This window comes from Oncorhynchus clarkii, chromosome 7, assembly GCF_045791955.1.
Source record: "Oncorhynchus clarkii lewisi isolate Uvic-CL-2024 chromosome 7, UVic_Ocla_1.0, whole genome shotgun sequence".
Taxonomy (NCBI): domain Eukaryota; kingdom Metazoa; phylum Chordata; class Actinopteri; order Salmoniformes; family Salmonidae; genus Oncorhynchus; species Oncorhynchus clarkii.
Genome location: NC_092153.1, coordinates 14,525,872 through 14,546,021, shown reverse-complemented (window position 1 = coordinate 14,546,021; position 20,150 = coordinate 14,525,872). Strand labels below are relative to the sequence as shown.

At 44.7% G+C, this 20,150-nt stretch overlaps 1 protein-coding gene across 1 annotated transcript in view; it reads left to right on the top strand.

The window, feature by feature from the left end:
- The first annotated feature begins 1,711 nt into the window (after positions 1-1,711).
- Positions 1,712-20,150, top strand: part of LOC139414103 (ephrin-A2-like) — a 23,138-nt gene continuing 4,699 nt past the window's right edge. Inside the window, exon 1 of the mRNA XM_071161984.1 lies at positions 1,712-3,284. Coding sequence (XP_071018085.1) covers positions 3,097-3,284 — 188 coding nt within the window. The 5' untranslated portion in view covers positions 1,712-3,096. The remainder of the gene's footprint in view (positions 3,285-20,150) is intronic.

Below are 20,150 nucleotides of genomic sequence, written 5' to 3'. Positions count from 1 at the left end.
GCAGCTGGGTCTGGGTTGTTTAGGTTAGAATGGTTAGTTTATTATTAATTTATTTAGGTTATGATGGTTAGAATGGTTAGTTTATAAAACAATTTTTAGGTTATGATGGTTAGAATGGTTAGTTTATAAAAACATTTTTAGGTTATGATGGTTAGTTTATAAAACCATTTTTAGGTTATGATGGTTAGAATGGTTAGTTTATAAAACCATTTTTAGGTTATGATGGTTAGAATGGTTAGTTTATAAAACCATTTTTAGGTTATGGTGGTTAGAATGGTTAGTTTATAAAAACATTTTTAGGTTATGATGGTTAGAATGGTTAGTTTATTATTAATTTATTTAGGTTATGATGGTTAGAATGGTTAGTTTATAAAAACATTTTTAGGTTATGATGGTTGGTTTATTGAAATCACATTTTTATTGGTCACATACACATTTAGCAGATGTCATTCCGGATGTAGCGAAATGCTTGTTATTCATTTATTTAAGTTATGGATAGTTTATTATTAATTTATGATGGTTAGTTTATTATTCATTTATTTTGGTTATGATGGTTAGAATGGTTAGTTTATTATTAATTTATTTAGGTTATGATGGTTAGAATGGTTAGTTTATTATTCATTTATTTAGGTTATGATGGTTAGAATGGTTAGTTTATTATTAATTTATTTAGGTTATGATGGTTAGTTTATTATTCATTTATTTTGGTTATGGTGGTTAGAATGGTTAGTTTATTATTCATTTATTTAGGTTATGATGGTTAGAATGGTTAGTTTATTATTAATTTATTTAGGTTATGATGGTTAGTTTATTATTCATTTATTTAGGTTATGATGGTTAGAATGGTTAGTTTATTATTAATTTATTTTGGGTGGTTAGAATGGTTTATTACACAGAGCAGACCCAGTATGCCAGTAGATGTATTATTTTACAGCTGTATTTGGGTTATATTGGTTATGATGGGGGTATATATATATATAGGTCTGTTCATACAGATTAGTATTTATTATTACAATACTCTTAATACTTCGATTATATACATTCTTGCAGCACAGATGCGCTACAATGATAACTACATTATTGTGGAACAGTACAAATGTAGTAATACCTTAATTGTAAAATAAAGGTGTAGTAATGACTTGATTACACGACTTGATTTGTACAGATGTAGTAACTGGATTGTCAGTGATAATCTAACCTAACACTGTCAGTATTATCCTAACCCATGTTATGTACATGTGGATACATACAGTTTAATACAGCTGAACTAAGCGGCTTCAGAGCCGCGAGAGCAGTGAGTCAGACACTGTCCCCAGAGGTAAGAGACTGAGAGACTCCGCCAGCTCTGAGTGAGGGAGGGAGAGAGGGAGGGAGGGAGGGAGGGAGGATGGGGAAAGGGAGGGAGGGAGAAAGGGAGGGAGGATGGGGAGAGGGAGGGAGGGGAGAGGGAGGATGGGGAAAGGGAGGGAGGGAGAAAGGGAGGGAGGATGGGGAGAGGGAGGGAGGGGAGAGGGAGGATGGGGAAAGGGAGGGAGGGAGAAAGGGAGGGAGGGAGGGAGGGAGAAAGGGAGGGAGGATGGGGAGAGGGAGGGAGGGGAGAGGGAGGATGGGGAAAGGGAGGGAGGGAGAAAGGGAGGGAGGGAGGGAGAGAAGGAGGTGAAAACGAGCAGTGAGGAGATTCTGGCAGCAGCGGGAGCTGAGAATCAGATTCACCACGAGGAGTGTTGTCACCGTGAGAGACTGTTGGAAGGATCGCCACGTTATTCACTCTGTCGGTCTGTCTCTCTGCCAGAGTGTGTCTCTGCCAGTCTGTGTGTGTGTCTCTGCCAGTCTCTGTGTGTTGATCCGTAAAGAACATTGTGGAGTGTGGACCATGAAGCCGAATTGGATTTTACATCCAAATCAGCAGAAACAGACAGAAGAGGAACTTGGGACGGGAGGAGCGTGATAGCTGGTGATCTCTGATGAAAACGAGCAGCAATAACAGGACCCAACCAGCCACTCTCACTGAGGAAACGATTAACCTGTCGATGGTTTATTGACCCGAACGGACATCTGAAGAATATTCAAATGGAACTCCCTTAATAAAGGGAGGTGTTCAGGACCAGATAGAAACTGGTCATCACCAAAACACAATCTGTTACTGGAGTAACTGGTCAGTACTGAAACATCTTACAGAGGAACCTTCAGCACCAAAACATAATTTCTTACTGAAGAAACTGTTCAGCACCGGAACATGTCTCACTGAAGAAAGTGTTCAGTACCAAAACAACTCCCTGAGGAAACTGTTACGAACCAATATATCTCTTACTGAAGACAGTTCAGTCCCAGCGAGCTGAGGGAAGTCAGGATGTTTGGTCCCCGGACGACATTAAACCCAGATTGGATTTGGCTTCGCGTCTCTTTGTGGAGTGGAGGAGAGGAGTGGAGAGAAGAGGTTTCTATTTGTACTGATGGTGTGTGATCGAAAGAGAGAGGACGACATCGTGAGATGGCTGATAATGCATCAACGCCAGTATTGATAGAAATACAGAAATATGTCAAATAATAACAATCACTGTAATCAATCATCAATGAACAGACAGTGGACTTAAGATAAACGCGTGGATTCAGGAGAATGAAAGTCACTAGTTTGGATGTCATATTCAGGGGAGCACATGTTGTACAATGGGAGGACAAGTCTCAGACCCTGGCAAGAACATAAACACTCTTCATGTATTGATTGAGTGATTTGTGCAACATGCAAGCGCAACAGGTTAGGTTTGGGCATGCTAGCGATTGGTTAGGGTAAGGTTAGCTTTAGGCATGCTAGCAAAGTGTTCAAGGGTCAGGATAAGGTTCGTAAACAAAAACACGCCAAAACAACACACCTGGATCCAAACCGCATTACAAAGTCCTGGATTCAAAGTCCTGCCCACTACGACCTCTGCCACCCTGTTTCCACTATCAGGCTGGAGCAATCGGAATGGACTGGGAATGCCCAGACACTGATTGAGACGGTCCATGTACTGGATATTCCAACTCAACTGTAAGCTAACATAACCAGCGAACACTACTGTGGAGGTGGATCTAACAAGCAGACTTCAAGTGGACACTATGATGTGTGTAACTGGTTGGAGGAGTGTGAGGTGGACGGCTCGGCCTGGTCAGAGGAGTGTGTGTACGTGTGTGACGCAGGTGGTTCTGATGTGTCTGACCGTCCTGTCTTCCTGTCTGTCCGTCTGGGCTGAAGACCAGATCATCTTCGACCACCATGCTGTCTACTGGAACAGCACGAACCCCAGGTAGGATGATACTGTGTGTGTGTGTGTGTGTGTGTGTGTGTGTGTGTGTGTGGATGCTATAATTGAGCTGAAAGCTCCTTTTGTCTCTGATAGACAATGAGGGCATCATGCCTCCCCCTTTCATTCTGCCTCCCTCTCTAGTTATTGAGTATAGGGGATAGACACACGCAAACACACACACACACGCACACTGCTGTGGTTAGCTGGGTCTCATTGACATGGTGCAGAGCAGCCTCGCTCTGTCAGTCTAATGAATTCTGACAGACTGGACAGCCTCCCTCTCCCTCCCTCCATCCCTTCTCTCTCTCTCAGGTACATATATAAACAGTGAAAGTGCTCCCACTCTATCACGGTTGAATTACCACTAACCGGCTAACAGCCCTGTCTCCCCCTGCAACACACACACACACCGACGCTGCTGATTTAGTTCAGCTAACAGCCCTGTCTCTCCACAAGTGCTCAAATATTTAACAGGCAAGGAGGAAGACTCTCCTCTCTTTCCTTCTTTTTTCCCTCTCACTCTGCTCTTCCCCTCCTCCCTCTGTCAACGTGCTACATCAGACAACATGCTTTGTTTGTGCAATGCTATTGTTGTATCGCTGAATTAATGTGTGATGGGAGGTTGATGGAAAAGTTTGTTTATACGGAAACAAATTAACAGGAGATAAGTTTCAAACCACACACACACAGCTTTGTTTTTGCAAAACACACACACATCCTGTCACTCTAGCCTCAGAGAATAGCCAAATCTAATCCCAGGGTTGATCCTTCAAAGTAATTCTATTCTTCTCCTCTCTTTTCCTCCCCATCCCATTTCCTTGCCATCCCGTGTCATCCCCATCCTGTTTTCTCCCCATCCCATTTTCTCCCCATCCCGTTGTCTCCCCATCCCGTTTTCTCCCCATCCTGTTCCTTCCCATCCTGTTTTCTCCCCATCCTGTTTTCTCCTCTATCTTCTGGGATGCTTTGTGGTTCTCTCCATCCTCCTCCAGAGGTCCCTAATGATGGTCGCAGAGGGTTTCATGCTATGGGATGGATGTCCTCAGAGAGAGACTGAAAAGGGTGTGTGTCTGTGTGCGCAGAAAGGCCTAGTCTCCACGCAACTGTGTCAGACACACAGACTTAGCCATGCGCAGTCTCTCCTGTCCCCTGTGGCACATTCACATCCATGTATCTGTCTTGCCCTTGTCCCCCAACACACACACACACACACACACACACACACACACACACACACTTTCTCTACTGTCCCCTGTGACATAAACAGATATATCTTTCAGTTTGTTCTGACACACACATCTTTGCATGTAACAGCAAACCTCTGTGTGTTAGTGTGTGTGTCTGCCTGTCTCTCTATCTTACTGTTTTCTCTGTTCGACATGAAACAGCCTCTGTCTGCCTGTCTTCCTGTCTGTCTGTTTCTTTCTCTGTCTGTGTCTGTCTACCTTTTATTCCCACTATGACTGATGTACACCAATTATGACAAACACTTCTAAACAACAGAAAAGAAACAGGAGACAAGACAACAAAAGCCTTTAACGTCTCTGACTTGATTACAATACAGTAATCAAAGCTTCTGGTGTGTGTGTGTGTGTGTGTGTGTGTGTGTGTGTGTGTGTGTGTGTGCTCTCAGTACACCATTTTTACAGAGAGAGAGGGAGGGAGGGAGACAGAGGTTGTAAGGAGAGAAGGAGAAGAGTTGTGAAGCGAGATGTGGATAAGAGAAATTATGTGGAGAGAGACAGGAAGAGATGTTTTGCTGGTGTACACAATCTGTTTTCCACATGGTTTAGCTTCACAGGTGATGTTAAACGTCTATAAAACATTTAAGGACTCGGAACAACTAAGCAAACTTAGTCAGGAAATCTCTGTTTTTAGTGGTGTGTGTGTTTGATATTGCAATCACATCACCACTCATGATACATTTTAAAAGATGGAGGCACTTGTCTGAAATATCCCCTTATTCTTAATCTGATCTCGCTTCACTGACAGGTCCTTCTTGAATTACGGTGACATTTGGGCATGGCACTTTGGGGAAAAAAGTACTTCATTCTTCTAGATGTGTATTTATTTCAATGTATTTAGTTACATCTTCTCATTCTAAATCAACTAACATGTTACCTTAATGACTTTAAATAACGTTTACCATTATGATAACATTGTGTCACCAGTAGGAGTATTAACACCAATGAGGGTAACCCCAATGTGTCACGTGTGCTCCCTCTCCGACGTCTAGGTCACCAGGCTGCTCGTTATGGTGCACACCTGTCACCATCGTTATGCGCACCAGCGCCTCATCAGACTCTCCTGGACTCCAACACCTCCCTGATTACCTTCCCTATATATGTCACTCCCTTTGGTTCCTTCCCCAGGCGCCATTGTTTCTGTTCCAGTGTCATGCCTGTGCGTCGTTTGTGTTTCTTGTTTTTAGTTGCGTTTATTTATTAAAACACTCACTCCCTGAACTTGCTTCCCGACTCTCAGCGCACATCGTTACACAATGAGACATTTTATGTTAAGGTTTTTCTGAAATGGAGACCACAAATGCTGAAATCTAAGGTCATCAATCCTTTAAAAAGAATGTACTGAAGTGATATGATTTATCATTTTGCTCACAATGTTATTTCCCTTCATTTCAATTTACTAACACCAAGTGGTACTTTGGATTTAGACACACCACACGGTCAACTGAATCCTCAAATGTATGACGTAGTTAAAGGGTGTGTTTAGCTAATCATTTTATTTAATATAGACCCAATAGTTTGCCACTGGAGAGAATGCTCAAGGTCCTTGTATATCTTTCTAATCATTGATTTTCAAGGCGGTAACACCAATGACATAACACTGAGGGACACACATTATATAACTTCATAGCCTTCTTTGTTTTTATTGATCTATACCATACCTGATAGTAGATGTCAAAGATAGAAGATATCTGGTGTACTGTATTAGAAACACAATATACTAGAGATATTAGATGGAAACATTCAATATTACATAGAAACATAAGAGATGGAAAGAAGGTATTCGACACAGACGCACGCCCACCCACACACACAACAATGAAATGACAGGAGTGAGAAAGGAAAGAAGTAGAGAAATAGACTATAAGAAAGGCAGGGACAAAGACAGGGGAGATAAAGAGATTACAGGAGGAGTTACAGGAGGAGTGTGTGAGGTATGAGTTGTGGCGTACGGCTGTGGAGCTGCATACTCACTCTTTGATCACACGCACTTCAAACGCACACTTCTGTCTTCTTTCCAGATCCCAGAAATGTGTGTCTTTGTGTGTGTGTGTTAGAGATGGTGCACTGTTCTAAACTGGGTCGGTCATAAAAACTAGACTGCTGAGAAAGTGGCGGTGCAGCTACCTTCTAACATTACTAACAGCTTTACGCTGGGCTTCTTAAAGGGATAGTTCACCCAAATGATTAAATGCCTTATTAGTTTCCTTACCCTGAAAGAGGTCCTATGGAGAAGGACAGACTGTAATCCATGCTTTGGGTGTGTTTACTCATGGTGACCAACCACTAACTTTAAGCATTATTGTGTGTGTGTGTATGGAAAGGGATTGTGATAGCTTATCATTCTGAAGTTTTTCTTGCTGTCTACATCTGTGAGAGAAACACAGTTAGAGTGAAAATACTTGTATGTATGAGAGCGATGGTTTCAGTTGTGTGTGTGTGTGTGTGTGTGTGTGTGTGTGTGTGTTTGTGTTTGTGCGAGCCACAGCTGGTGAGGAAATGCTCCCAGCAACATCTCCTCATTGGTTCAAAGTTCAAAGACTGTTTTCTCTCTGGTTGTGGAGGGAGGGAATTAACCCCCCCCCTCAACACACACTGCTGTCTTTATTAGTTTTGAGGTGATGAGGCACAATCTCTCTCTCCCTCCTTCTTTCTCACTAATTCGGAGAGACTGCCTGGATGTATAATTCATGTTCTCTCTGCCAGCCTCATTCAGGTGCATTCGTGCACTGTGCTATTTCGCAAATGTTCAGCTTTAACATGTTTCAGCTGTGAAGAAGAACATCTTCTGTAATGCTTCCACATTCATCTCTAAGCCTAGCTCTACTCCCCCCCACCACACACACACACACACACGAACCTCGGCTCTAATCCTGTGCTCTACAAATCATTTATACTTTTTTTTCTCTACACAGTCAGATGGATAAATAATGTATTAATGATCCATCTACACTGTCAAATTATTTCGAAATGTTCTATGTTTTGTACATAGACATTGATAAAAGTGTTATTAGCCAAATGCTTTCTCTAAACTACCGTCAAATCACTTAGACTTTCAAATGTATAGGCTGATACGTTCATACTTTATTAATCCTCAAGATGACATTTCAGTAGAGAAAGCTGAGAGACATAAGAGGGTTAAAATTAGAAATGTGTTAAATCATTTGATGAGAAAAAGAGGAAGTTTATACAGTGAGACAGACAAATGGGTTAGAAAGGATGCTGGGTGTCTGGTTAGAGAATCCTCTATAGATGCCGGTTGTCTTGTTAGAAAATCCTCTATAGATGCTGGTTGTCTGGTTAAAGAATACTCTATAGATGCTGGTTGTCTGGTTAGAGAATCCTCTATAGGTGGTGATTGTCTGATAAAGGGTTGGGGTGGTGATTGTCTGGTAAAGGGTTGGTGATTGTCTGATAAAGGGTTGTGTTGGTGGTTGTCTGGTAAAGGGTTGGGGTTGGGGTGGTCATTGTCTGGTAAAGGGTTGGGGTGGTGATTGTCTGGTAAAGGGTTGGTGATTGTCTGATAAAGGGTTGTGTTGGTGGTTGTCTGGTAAAGGGTTGGGGTGGTGATTGTCTGATAAAGGGTTGGGGTGGTGATTGTCTGGTAAAGGGTTGGGGTGGTGATTGTCTGGTAAAGGGTTGGGGTGGTGATTATCTGGTAAAGGGTTGGTGATTGTCTGATAAAGGGTTGGGGTGGTGATTGTCTGGTAAAGGGTTGTGTTGGTGCTTATCTGGTAAAGGGTTGGGTTGGTGATTGTCTGGTAAAGGGTTGGGGTGGTGATTGTCTGGTAAAGGGTTGGTGATTGTCTGATAAAGGGTTGGGGTGGTGATTGTCTGGTAAAGGCTTGTGTTGGTGCTTATCTGGTAAAGGGTTGGGGTGGTGGTTGTCTGGTAAAAGGTTGGGGTGGTGATTGTCTGGTAAATGGTTGGGGTGGTGATTGTCTGGTAAAGGGTTGGAGTGGTGGTTCTCTGGTAAAGGGTTGGGGTGGTGATTGTCTGGTAAAGGGTTGGGGTGGTGATTGTCTGGTAAAGGGTTGGTGATTGTCTGATAAAGGGTTGGGGTGGTGATTGTCTGGTAAAGGCTTGTGTTGGTGGTTGTCTGGTAAAGGGTTGGGGTGGTGATTGTCTGGTAAAGGGTTGGGGTGGTGATTGTCTGGTAAAGGGTTGGAGTGGTGATTGTCTGGTAAAGGCTTGTGTTGGTGGTTGTCTGGTAAAGGGTTGGGGTGGTGATTGTCTGGTAAAGGGTTGGTGATTGTCTGATAAAGGGTTGGGGTGGTGATTGTCTGGTAAAGGGTTGGGGTGGTGATTGTCTGGTAAAGGGTTGGGGTGGTGATTGTCTGGTAAAGGGTTGGTGATTGTCTGATAAAGGGTTGGGGTGGTGATTGTCTGGTAAAGGGTTGTGTTGGTGCTTATCTGGTAAAGGGTTGTGGTGGTGCTTATCTGGTAAAGGGTTGGGGTGGTGATTGTCTGGTAAAGGGTTGGGGTGGTGATTGTCTGGTAAAGGATTGGTGATTGTCTGGTAAAGGCTTGTGTTGGTGCTTATCTGGTAAAGGGTTGGGGTGGTGGTTGTCTGGTAAAGGGTTGGGGTAGTGATTGTCTGGTAAAGGCTTGTGTTGGTGGTTGTCTGGTAAAGGGTTGGGGTTGTGATTGTCTGGTAAATGGTTGGGGTGGTGATTGTCTGGTAAAGGGTTGGAGTGGTGATTGTCTGGTAAAGGCTTGTGTTGGTGGTTCTCTGGTAAAGGGTTGGGGTGGTGATTGTCTGGTAAAGGGTTGGGGTGGTGATTGTCTGGTAAAGGGTTGGTGATTGTCTGATAAAGGGTTGGGGTGGTGATTGTCTGGTAAAGGCTTGTGTTGGTGGTTGTCTGGTAAAGGGTTGGGGTGGTGATTGTCTGGTAAAGAGTTGGGGTGGTGATTGTCTCGTAAAGGCTTGTGTTGGTGGTTGTCTGGTAAAGGGTTGGGGTGGTGATTGTCTGGTAAAGGGTTGGTGATTGTCTGATAAAGGGTTGGGGTGGTGATTGTCTGGTAAAGGGTTGGGGTGGTGATTGTCTGGTAAAGGCTTGTGTTGGTGGTTGTCTGGTAAAGGGTTGGGGTGGTGATTGTCTGGTAAAGGGTTGGGGTGGTGATTGTCTGGTAAAGGGTTGGAGTGGTGATTGTCTGGTAAAGGCTTGTGTTGGTGGTTGTCTGATAAAGGGTTGGGGTGGTGATTGTCTGATAAAGGGTTGGGGTGGTGATTGTCTGATAAAGGGTTGGGGTGGTGATTGTCTGGTAAAGGGTTGGGATGGTGATTGTCTGGTAAAGGGTTGTGGTGGTGATTGTCTGGTAAAGGGTTGGGGTGGTGATTGTCTGATAAAGGGTTGGGGTGGTGATTATCTGGTAAAGGGTTGGGGTGGTGATTGTCTGGTAAAGGGTTGGGGTGGTGATTGTCTGGTAAAGGGTTGGGGTGGTGATTGTCTGGTAAAGGGTTTGGTTGGTGGTTGTCTGGTAAAGGGTTGGGGTGGTGGTTGTCTGGTAAAGGGCTGGGGTGGTGATTGTCTGGTAAAGGGTTGGGGTGGTGGTTGTCTGGTAAAGGGCTGGGGTGGTGATTGTCTGGTAAAGGGTTGGGGGCAGAAGTGGGTTATGGTTGCTTGTTTTCTGGTAAAGTGCTTACGGGGCATGTCAGTGTTTGGAGGTATTAATAAAACAGAAATTATATTATTGATCAAAGATGTGGCAAACTGCCTGCAAATATAACCTCATTTTGATATGGATGTGTGTGTTCGAAATGGATTTAGTGAAGAGCCTCTAAGTGTTTTCCAGCTTTGTGTGATTAAGTCAGGCTACTACAGTAGACACACATGAGGATGGGTGGGTGGAGAGAGGGATGGAGGGAGAGAGAGAGATGGGTGGGGCAGGAATGAGGGGAAAACTCTTATGTTTATGTCAGTTGGTTAATCAGTTAGTTAGTCGTCAGTCAATCAGACAAATGTGAAGCATCTACTGTGAGATTCAATTATTCAATTTAATCAAAATCACTGGAGCAGTTACATACTTTAAGTCAATTTATTTCAATAAGCTTCCCCAACCCTCTCATACCCGGGAGGGGTAGTACCGTACAAAACTAGTCCTGAGAGGAGAGAGGGATAAAAGAGGAGAGTGTAGAGGAATGTGAGAGGAGAGTGTAGAGGGATGTGAGAGGAGAGTGTTGAGGGATGTGAGAGGAGAGTGTAGAGGGATGTGAGAGGAGAGTGTAGAGGGATGTGAGAGGAGAGTGTAGAGGGATGTGAGAGGAGAGTGTCGAGGGATATGAGAGGAGAGTGTAGAGGGATGTGAGAGGAGAGTGTAGAGGGATGTGAGAGGAGAGTGTCGAGGGATAAGAGAGGAGAGTGTCGAGGGATAAGAGAGGGGAGTGTAGAGGGATATGAGAGGAGAGAAGTGCTGGATGAGAAAAAAAGTTGAGAAAGTTGCTGAAGGTCATCTGAGAGCCTCGGGGTAGGACCAATCAAAAGATGAATCTGTCAGCCAATCAAATCTGTCAGCCAATCAAAGCCCAGTCCTGTATCATATTCTTCAATCGACAAAAAAACACACACACACACACACACCGCAGGGAAATGCAAGTAAGTGAACTCTTTCAAACAGAGGGAGCTAACCTTCATCAGCCTGCTTTATCTGGAAGTTTAACCTACACAACTATTAATATGCCACTCTAACACTGGGAGGAGAGGAGCGATCACAGGCTTTGATATGGTAATGAGAGGGTTTACACACACACACACATACACACACACAGCCTGAGTGCGATGGGGCTGTTTACATAAGGGCCTGCCCTGGGACGAGTGAGAGCTGTCATCCTGCCAGAAAGAGAGAGAGAGAAAGAGAGAGGGGGAGTGAGAGGGAGAGAGAGAGCAAACAGCCTGTCTGATCTTTTTTACTGAGGGATGGAGTGAGAGATGGTGAAAAGGAACTGTTTAGAGAAGAGGAAGGACAACTGATAAGAAAAAGAAAACACAAGATGGAGGAATGAGAAGGAGATGGAGGGTAGAGAAGGAGATGGAGGGTAGAGAAGGAGATGGAGGGAAGAGAAGGAGGAAAGAAGAGGGAAGAGAAGGAGGAAAGAGAAGAGAAGGAGGGAAGATAATAGAAGAGAAGGATGAAATAGAAGGAGATGGAGGAAAGAGAAGGAGGGAAGATAAGGAGGTGGAGGAAATAGAAGGATATGGAGGAAAGAGAAGGAGATGGAGGGAAGATAAGGAGATGGAGGGAAAACAGGAGAGAAGAGAAGGAGGAAAGAAGGATATGGAGGAAAGAGATGGAGATGGAGGAAAGAGAAGAGAAGGAGGAAAGAGGAGGGAAGAGAAGAGAAGGAGGAAAGAGAAGGATATGGAAAAAAGAGAAGGTTATGGAGGAAAGAGAAGGATATGGAGGAAAGAGAAGGATATGGAGGGAAAATAAGGAGGGAAGAGAAGAGAAGGAGGAAAGAGAAGGATATGGAGGAAAGAGAAGGAGATGGAGGGAAGAGAAGAGGAGGAAAGAGAAGATGAAGGATATGGAGGAGAGAAGGAGATGGCAGGAAAGTGGAGAGGATCATGGAAAGAGAAGGGGAATGATAAGACCTAGAGGAAAAGGAGGGGAAGGCAAGAATAGAGAGAAGGGGGGAATAAAGGATATGGTCCCCTGTTTCCCTCAGTTCAATGTGTCCTCTCAGGCTCTTAATCTACATTAACACACACACTGCCTTCATGTATGCACTCAGTGCTTAAAATAAAGTTCAGTGTGTGTGTGTGTGTGTGTACTGTGCGAGTGTGTGTGTGTGTGACTGTGTGACTATGTGTGAGACTGTGTGTGTGACTGTGTGTGTGTGTGTGAGTGACTGTGTGCTTGTGTGTGTGTGTGTGTGTATGAGGGGGTTGTAACCAAGGTCAAAACCACTTAAGTGTCTGTCTTATGTAACCCCCCCCCCCCCCCCCAGTCCAAATATTCCCCCGCTATGTCTGAGTCTGAGCTGCATACTAAGGTGGACACACACAGGCACACACTCTCTTTAAAGTGAAAGGGTGTGTATCGATTTAGCATGGTGTGCAGATTCCCACCACAACCCCTATACAAGGATTAAAATGAGAGCGCCAGAGGAACACACACACATCGCTTCTTAACGACACAACCTCTCCTAGCTACTCCTGTATCAGTTAGTTGAGGGTTAGTTAGTCTTTCTTCCTCCCCCGTCCTCCTCCTCTTTCCTCTCTTTCATCTCGCCATTAGGCCCACAGGCTAAGGAGGTGTGTCTTTGTGTGTGTGTGTGTGTGCGTTTAAAGGAAGAGAAACAGCAGAGCTAGCAGTAGTTAATTAATACACATCAAAAGGACCATTAAATATGAAACAGCTACACAGCACAGCCAACAGCAGCAACAGTTTGGCTGACCTGAATAATTCACACAAGAGCTTACCCTGTGTGTGTGTGTGTGTGTGTGTGTGTGTGTGTGTGTGTGTGTGTGTGTGTGTGTGTGTGTGTGTGTGTGTGTGTGTGTGTGTGTGTGTGTGTGTGTTTAATGTGAATTATTCAGAATATAGCTTACCCTTCTGCCCAACACTCTATTTTGTTAACAAGAAAAATATTTATTTATACGCTTTAAGTCTCTTTAGCTTTATATAATTATTTATAATTAGTGCTGTTAATATCTCTATCAATAATGTTACTATCTCGATTAGTGCTGTTAATATCTCTATCAATCATGTTACTACCTCAATTAGTGCTGTCAATATCTCTATCAATCATGTTACTATCTCAATTAGTGCTGTCAATATCTCTATCAATCATGTTACTATCTCAATTAGTGCTGTTAATATCTCTATCAATCATGTTACTATCTCAATTAGTGCTGTCAATATCTCTATCAATCATGTTACTATCTCAATTAGTGCTGTCAATATCTCTATCAATCATGTTACTATCTCAATTAGTGCTGTCAATATCTCTATCAATCATGTTACTATCTCAATTAGTGCTGTCAATATCTCTATCAATCATGTTACTATCTCAATTAGTGCTGTCAATATCTCTATCAATCATGTTACTATCTCAATTAGTGCTGTCAATATCTCTATCAATCATGTTACTATCTCGATTAGTGCTGTCAATATCTCTATCAATCATGTTACTATCTCGATTAGTGCTGTCAATATCTCTATCAATCATGTTACTATCTCAATTAGTGCTGTCAATATCTCTATCAATCATGTTTCTATCTCAATTAGTGCTGTCAATATCTCTATCAATCATGTTACTATCTCAATTAGTGCTGTCAATATCTCTATCAATCATGTTACTATCTCAATTAGTGCTGTCAATATCTCTATCAATAATGTTACTATCTCGATTAGTGCTGTCAATATCTCTATCAATCATGTTACTATCTCAATTAGTGCTGTCAATATCTCTATAAATCATGTTACTATCTCAATTAGTGCTGTCAATATCTCTATCAATAATGTTACTATCTCGATTAGTGCTGTCAATATCTCTATCAATCATGTTACTATCTCAATTAGTGCTGTCAATATCTCTATAAATAATGTTACTATCTCAATTAGTGCTGTCAATATCTCTATCAATAATGTAACCCATCCAATCATCCCTGTTATAGCTCAGTCAGTCATTATTATCTCAATCAGTCCAGTTACAATAGTCAGTCAGTCCTGTTACTATCTCAATCATCCCTGTTAGGCTACTCTCTCTAACTCACCCCCAATATTGGGTGTGTAACAGAATATACTTAGGCCGGGATTCAATCCGTTCGCACATTGAAACACGCTTGGCATTGTCACGTTCGTTGGAATGAATGTCGGACCAAGGTGCAGCGTCAGTAGAGTTCCACATTATTTATTAGAAAGTGAAACTTAGAAAAAACCCGAAACAATAAAGAATAAATAAACTGTGTCGACAATGCAGTGCTAACAGGCAACTAAACATAAATAATATCCCATAACCAACAGGTGGAAAAAATGCTACTTAATTAGAGACAACAATAACCAGCTGCCTCTAATTGGAAATCATGCAAATCACCAACATAGAAAATAAACCTAGAACCTAGAATAAAAGCTTTCTATGGTCAGGACGTGACCATAGACGTGACGTGACCCCCCCACCCCCAAAGGTGCGGACTCCGACCGCAAAACCTGAAACAAAAAGAGAGGGTTAGGGGTGTGTCTAGTGCCGGTGGCGGCTCTGGTGCGGGCCGAAGAACCAGCTCATCCCGCGGATCCAGCCATGGACCCAGGCTGAACACTGTGCCTGGACTGGACCTAGATGCCGAGGAAGGCTCCTGCCTTGGAGCGGGACTGGACGACGTGTCTGGACTGGGCATCGGCACAGAGGAGGGCTTACGCCATGGAGCTGGACTGGACGCTGTGCCTGGACTGGGCATCAGCGCAGGGGAAGGCTCCAGCCATGGAGCTGGAGGTTCCGGACTGTTGACCGTCGCAGGAGGTTCCGGACTGTGGACCGTCGCAGGAGGTTCCGGACCGTGGACCGTCTCAGGAGGTTCCGGACCATGGACCGTCTCAGGAGGTTCCGGACTGTGAAATGTCGCCGGAAGTTCTGGACTGGGAACTGTCGCCGGAAGCACTGGACTGTGAAATGTCGCCGGAAGCACTGGACTGGGAACTGTCGCCGGAAGCTCTGGACTGGGAACTGTCGCCGGAAGCTCTGGACTGGGTGTCGTCGCAGGAAGCCTGGTGCGTGGGGCCGGCACTGGTGGTACCGGGCTGGTGACACGCACCTCAGGGCGAGCGCGCAGAGCAGGCACAGGATGTACTGGACTGGGGAGGCGCACTGGACGCCTGATACGTGGGGCCGGTACAGGTGGCACCGGACTAGTGACACGCACTTCAGGGCGAGTGCGGGGAGGAGGCACAGGACGTACTGGACTGGGGAGGCGCACTGGAAGCCTGATGCGTGGGGCAGGTACAGGTGGCACCGGACTGATGATACGCACTTCAGGGCGAGTGCGGGGAGAAGGAACAGGACGTACTGGACTGGGGAGGCGCACTTCAGGGAAAGTGTGAGGAGCAGGCACAGGACGTACCGGACTGGGGACACGCACTTGAGGGAGAGTGCGAGGAGCAGGCACAGGACGTACCGGGCTGTGAAGGTGCACTGGAGACCTGGTGCGTATAGCCGGCATCAATTGTTCCGGAACTTTAACACACTTCTCAGGACGAGTACGGAGAGCTGACTCAGGTGGCACCAAACTGACAACACGTTCCTTAGGGCAAAATCCGTGCATCCTCCACCAACTCAACAACTCTCCCATTTCTCTCTCCTCCAAATTCTCCCTCTTTTCCCAGACTGGCTCTGGTTCACTCCTCGGCACCGCCAACTGCTCCATGTGACCCCTACCAAAAAATGTATTGGGGTTTCTGTGGCCTTCCTCCCCGACTTCGTCACTGTCCCTCCTTTGTTGCTTCCGCCTGCTTCCATGGCAGGCTCTTGTATCCTGCCATTATTTCATCCCAAGTCCAGGATGTTCTCTCCCTGATCTCCTCCCGGGCACGCTGCTTGGTCCTTTGTTGATGGGATATTCTGTCACGTTCGTTGGAATGAATGTCGGACCAAGGAGCAGCGTACGTAGAGTTCCACATGATTTATTAGAAAGTGAAACTTAGAAAAAAACTAAACAATAAAGAATAAACTAACTGTGACGACAATGCAGTGCTAACAGGCAACTAAACATAAACAATATCCCATAACCCACAGGTGGAAAAAATGCTACTTAATTAAGTATGATCTCCAATTAGAGACAACGATAACCAGCTGCCTCTAATTGGGAATCATACAAATCACCAACATAGAAAATAAACCTAGAACCCCACATAGAAAATATAAACTAGAACAACCCCCCAGTCACGCCCTGACCTACTCTACCATAGAAAACAAAAGCTTTCTATGGTCAGGACGTGACAGGCATTTAAAGGTAATTTCCGATTGAGCAATGTGGGAACATTGTGTGTAATGCGCGATTGGATTGAATCCAGCCCTTATTCAGATTACTTTTACATCTCCACCAGTGAATAGCTCGCAATGTCAAGAACATAAATGGTAGTAAATTAACAAAATAAAAATATGATTATTTGAAACCCAATGAGGCTAGAGAGTTGCATTTATTTGACCGGTTAGCAATGTGTGTAAATCTTCCCATTTTACTATTGGTTTTCATTCTCAGGGTTGAAAACGGAAAGAGTGGAACAGAGCTGCTACACTATGGGCGTCGCTTGATGTCTGTGTGTGTTTCCCCCTGAGCGGATGCCTATTTCTAGATCGGTGGGGGGCAAGGTTTGGCCACTGGAGGAGAAAAGCTGTGTTTCTGTTTTAGAGAAGAAATCCTCACAACCTAAACCCTTCACACACACACAATGAAGCACACACACACAGGTCTTTCTATAAACTAGGGTACCAGTGAGGATTTCTTATACTGGACTTGTTAATAAGTCATTGATAACAATTTCATGTCATTACATTAAGATACAGTATAAGGGGGGATCATACACTAGAAGGCCAAGCGCTTGCAAAGCTGTCATCAAGGCAAAGGTTGACTACTTCAAAGAACACTTTTTGGGTTGCTACATGATTCCATATGTGTTATTTCATAGTTTTGATGTCTTCACTATTATTCTACAATGTAGAAAATAGTCAAAATAAAGAAAAACCCTTGAATGAGTAGGTGTCCAAAACTTTGACTGGTACTGTAGGTCCAGAATATTTTGGTGTCTCATTCCTGAGTCTAGCTGTGCGCAATTGTGTAAGATAGACTATTGCGCAACACCCAACACTCTTCCTATTAATTATTCTGCATATAATGACGACAAATTACATAGCCTAGTGGGCTTATTCACAACATGATCTGGTAATGAAATAACATGACAAATCCATTTTATTTTCCATGTTACACCTGCCATTTTAAACGACAAGGGGCTTGAAGTAGCCCACTTGAACATGAATTCGGAGCTCAGAAATTCAAGTACTAGAATATGGCTACTGTAACGGCTTTCATCGGAAGAAGAGGAATCGTCAGACCAAAATGCAGCGAGATACGTGTTCATCTTTATTATAAGGAACTGAACACTGAATACAAATATAACAAAAGGAAAACCCGAAACAGTCCTGCAAGGTGAAACAAACACTAAACAGAAATACAACTACCCACAAATAAAGTGGAAAAACAGACTACCTAAGTATGATTCCCAATCAGAGACAACGATAGACAGCTGTCCCTGATTGAGAACCATACTACGGCTGAAACATATAAATACAAAAACCTAGACATACAAACAAAGAATGCCATCCAAATCACACCCTGACCAAACAACAATAGAAACATATAAAGCAATCTACGGTCAAGCCCCCCCCCAAAGGTGCATACTCCGGCCGCAAAACCTGAACCTATAGGGGAGGGTCAGGGTGGGCATTACTCCGTGGTGGCGGCTCTGGTGAGGGACGTGGACCCCGCTCCACTTCTGGCTCGGCCCACTTCGGTAATGCATGTAGAGTGGGAACCCTCACCGTCAACCCCAAACTGGAGGACGCCACTGGACTGATGGTCCAGTCTGGAGTGAGTAGCGCCTCTGGACTGAAGAGCGCCTCTGGACTGAAGGGAGACTCTGGCAGCTCCCGACTGGAGGGTGACTCCGGCAGCTCCCGACTGGAGGGAGACTCCGGCAGCTCCCGACTGGAGGGTGACTCCGGCAGCTCCCGACTGGAGGGTGACTCCGGCAGCTCCCGACTGGAGGGAGACTCCGGCAGCTCCCGACTGGAGGGTGACTCCGGCAGCTCCCGACTGGAGGGAGACTCCGGCAGCTCCCGACTGGAGGGAGAACCTGGAGGGAGGAGATTGAGAGACAGCCTGGTGCGTGGGGCTGCCACAGGGCCCACCAGGCTGGGGAGACCTACAGGAGGCCTGGTGCGTGGAGGAGGCACTGGATGAACCGGGCTGTGGATGAGCACTGGAGCTCTGGTGCGCAGCCTTGGCACCACTCCTCCAGGCTGGATGACCACTTTAGCCCGGCCCCTCCAGAGTGCAGGCACAGGTCGAACCGGGCTGCGGGGGAGCACTGGAGATCTGGTGCATACCAATCGCACCTCTCCCTTAGGCTCAATGCCCACATTTGCCCGGCACGGGCGGAGCGCAAGCATAGGGCGCACTGCACCCTCCCAATGCCCCAGAGACACAGTACGCAGAGCCAGCGCAGGATACCCTGGACCGAAACGGCGCACCGGAGACCAAATGCGCCGAGCTGGCACAATCCAATCCACTCTCGCATGGCACTTGCTGGCCTATAGCACTCATAAAGCATGGGGAGTCCGCCAGCACTCCGCCAATCTCCCCGTGTGCCCCCTCCAAAACAATCTTTGGGGTTGCCTCTCGTGCCTGTTACGCTGCCTTACCTCATATCGCCGCCGCTCAGCTTTAGCTGCCTCCAGTTCTTCTTTGGGGCGGCGATATTCCCCAGCCTGTCTCCAGGGTCCCTTGCCGTCCAATATCTCCTCCCATGTCCAGGAGTCCAACACTCTCTGCTCCCTGTTAGCCCGCTGCTTGGTTCGTTTGTGGTGGGTAGTTCTGTAACAGCTTTCATCGGAAGAAGAGGAATCGTCAGACCAAAATGCAGCGAGATACGTGTTCATCTTTATTATAAGGAACTGAACACTGAATACAAATATAACAAAAGGAAAACCCGAAACAGTCCTGCAAGGTGAAACAAACACTAAACAGAAACACAACTACCCACAAATAAAGTGGAAAAACAGACTACCTAAGTATGATTCCCAATCAGAGACAACGATAGACTACTGTCCCTGATTGAGAACCATACTACGGCTGAAACATAGAAATACAAAAACCTAGACATACAAACATAGAATACCAACCCAAATCACACCCTGACCAAACAACAATAGAAACATACAACGCAATCTACGGTCAGGGCGTGACACCTACCACGAGTTGAAAATTTCCTCAATTTGGTGCTTGAAAATTCCATCTAATTATTGCAGCCAATTTATAAATTCTCCTGCTCCCATATAATTATCTGTGATTTCATTTTTTTATCCATTTTTGCCACTTTCATTTGTTTCCCGCCGCAACTATGTTGCCATAAAATCATGTGCAGTTGTTATGAGGACGACAACATCTACTGAAAAATCGTCATGCATGCATCCATCCAATCTATGGATGTCCAAATTATTCTCACATATTTTAGAATGTAATAATAATAATTAGAATATCAATATTCTAATTATATATACTTTTTTTTATATACTTTTTCTTTTGCACTTTTTGGGGTGGACGGGGGTTCTGTATTAGGCCCTACATGTACAATTATATAAACGATACAATTATTTAACGTTGTTGACATCCTCGAAAAGGACACTTGAAAGTGTCCCTGAACATCATTGAATTAGACTTGCCAGTGTCTGTATGAACCCTAGTTAAAGGATGTATAGTCCTAGTCCTGTGTTGTTGTATAGGTGGAGTAATGGGCTACTTAAAGGATGTATAGTCCTAGTCCTGTGTTGTTGTATAGGTGGAGTAATGGGCTACTTAAAGGATGTATAGTCCTAGTCCTGTGTTGTTGTATAGGTGGAGTAATGGGC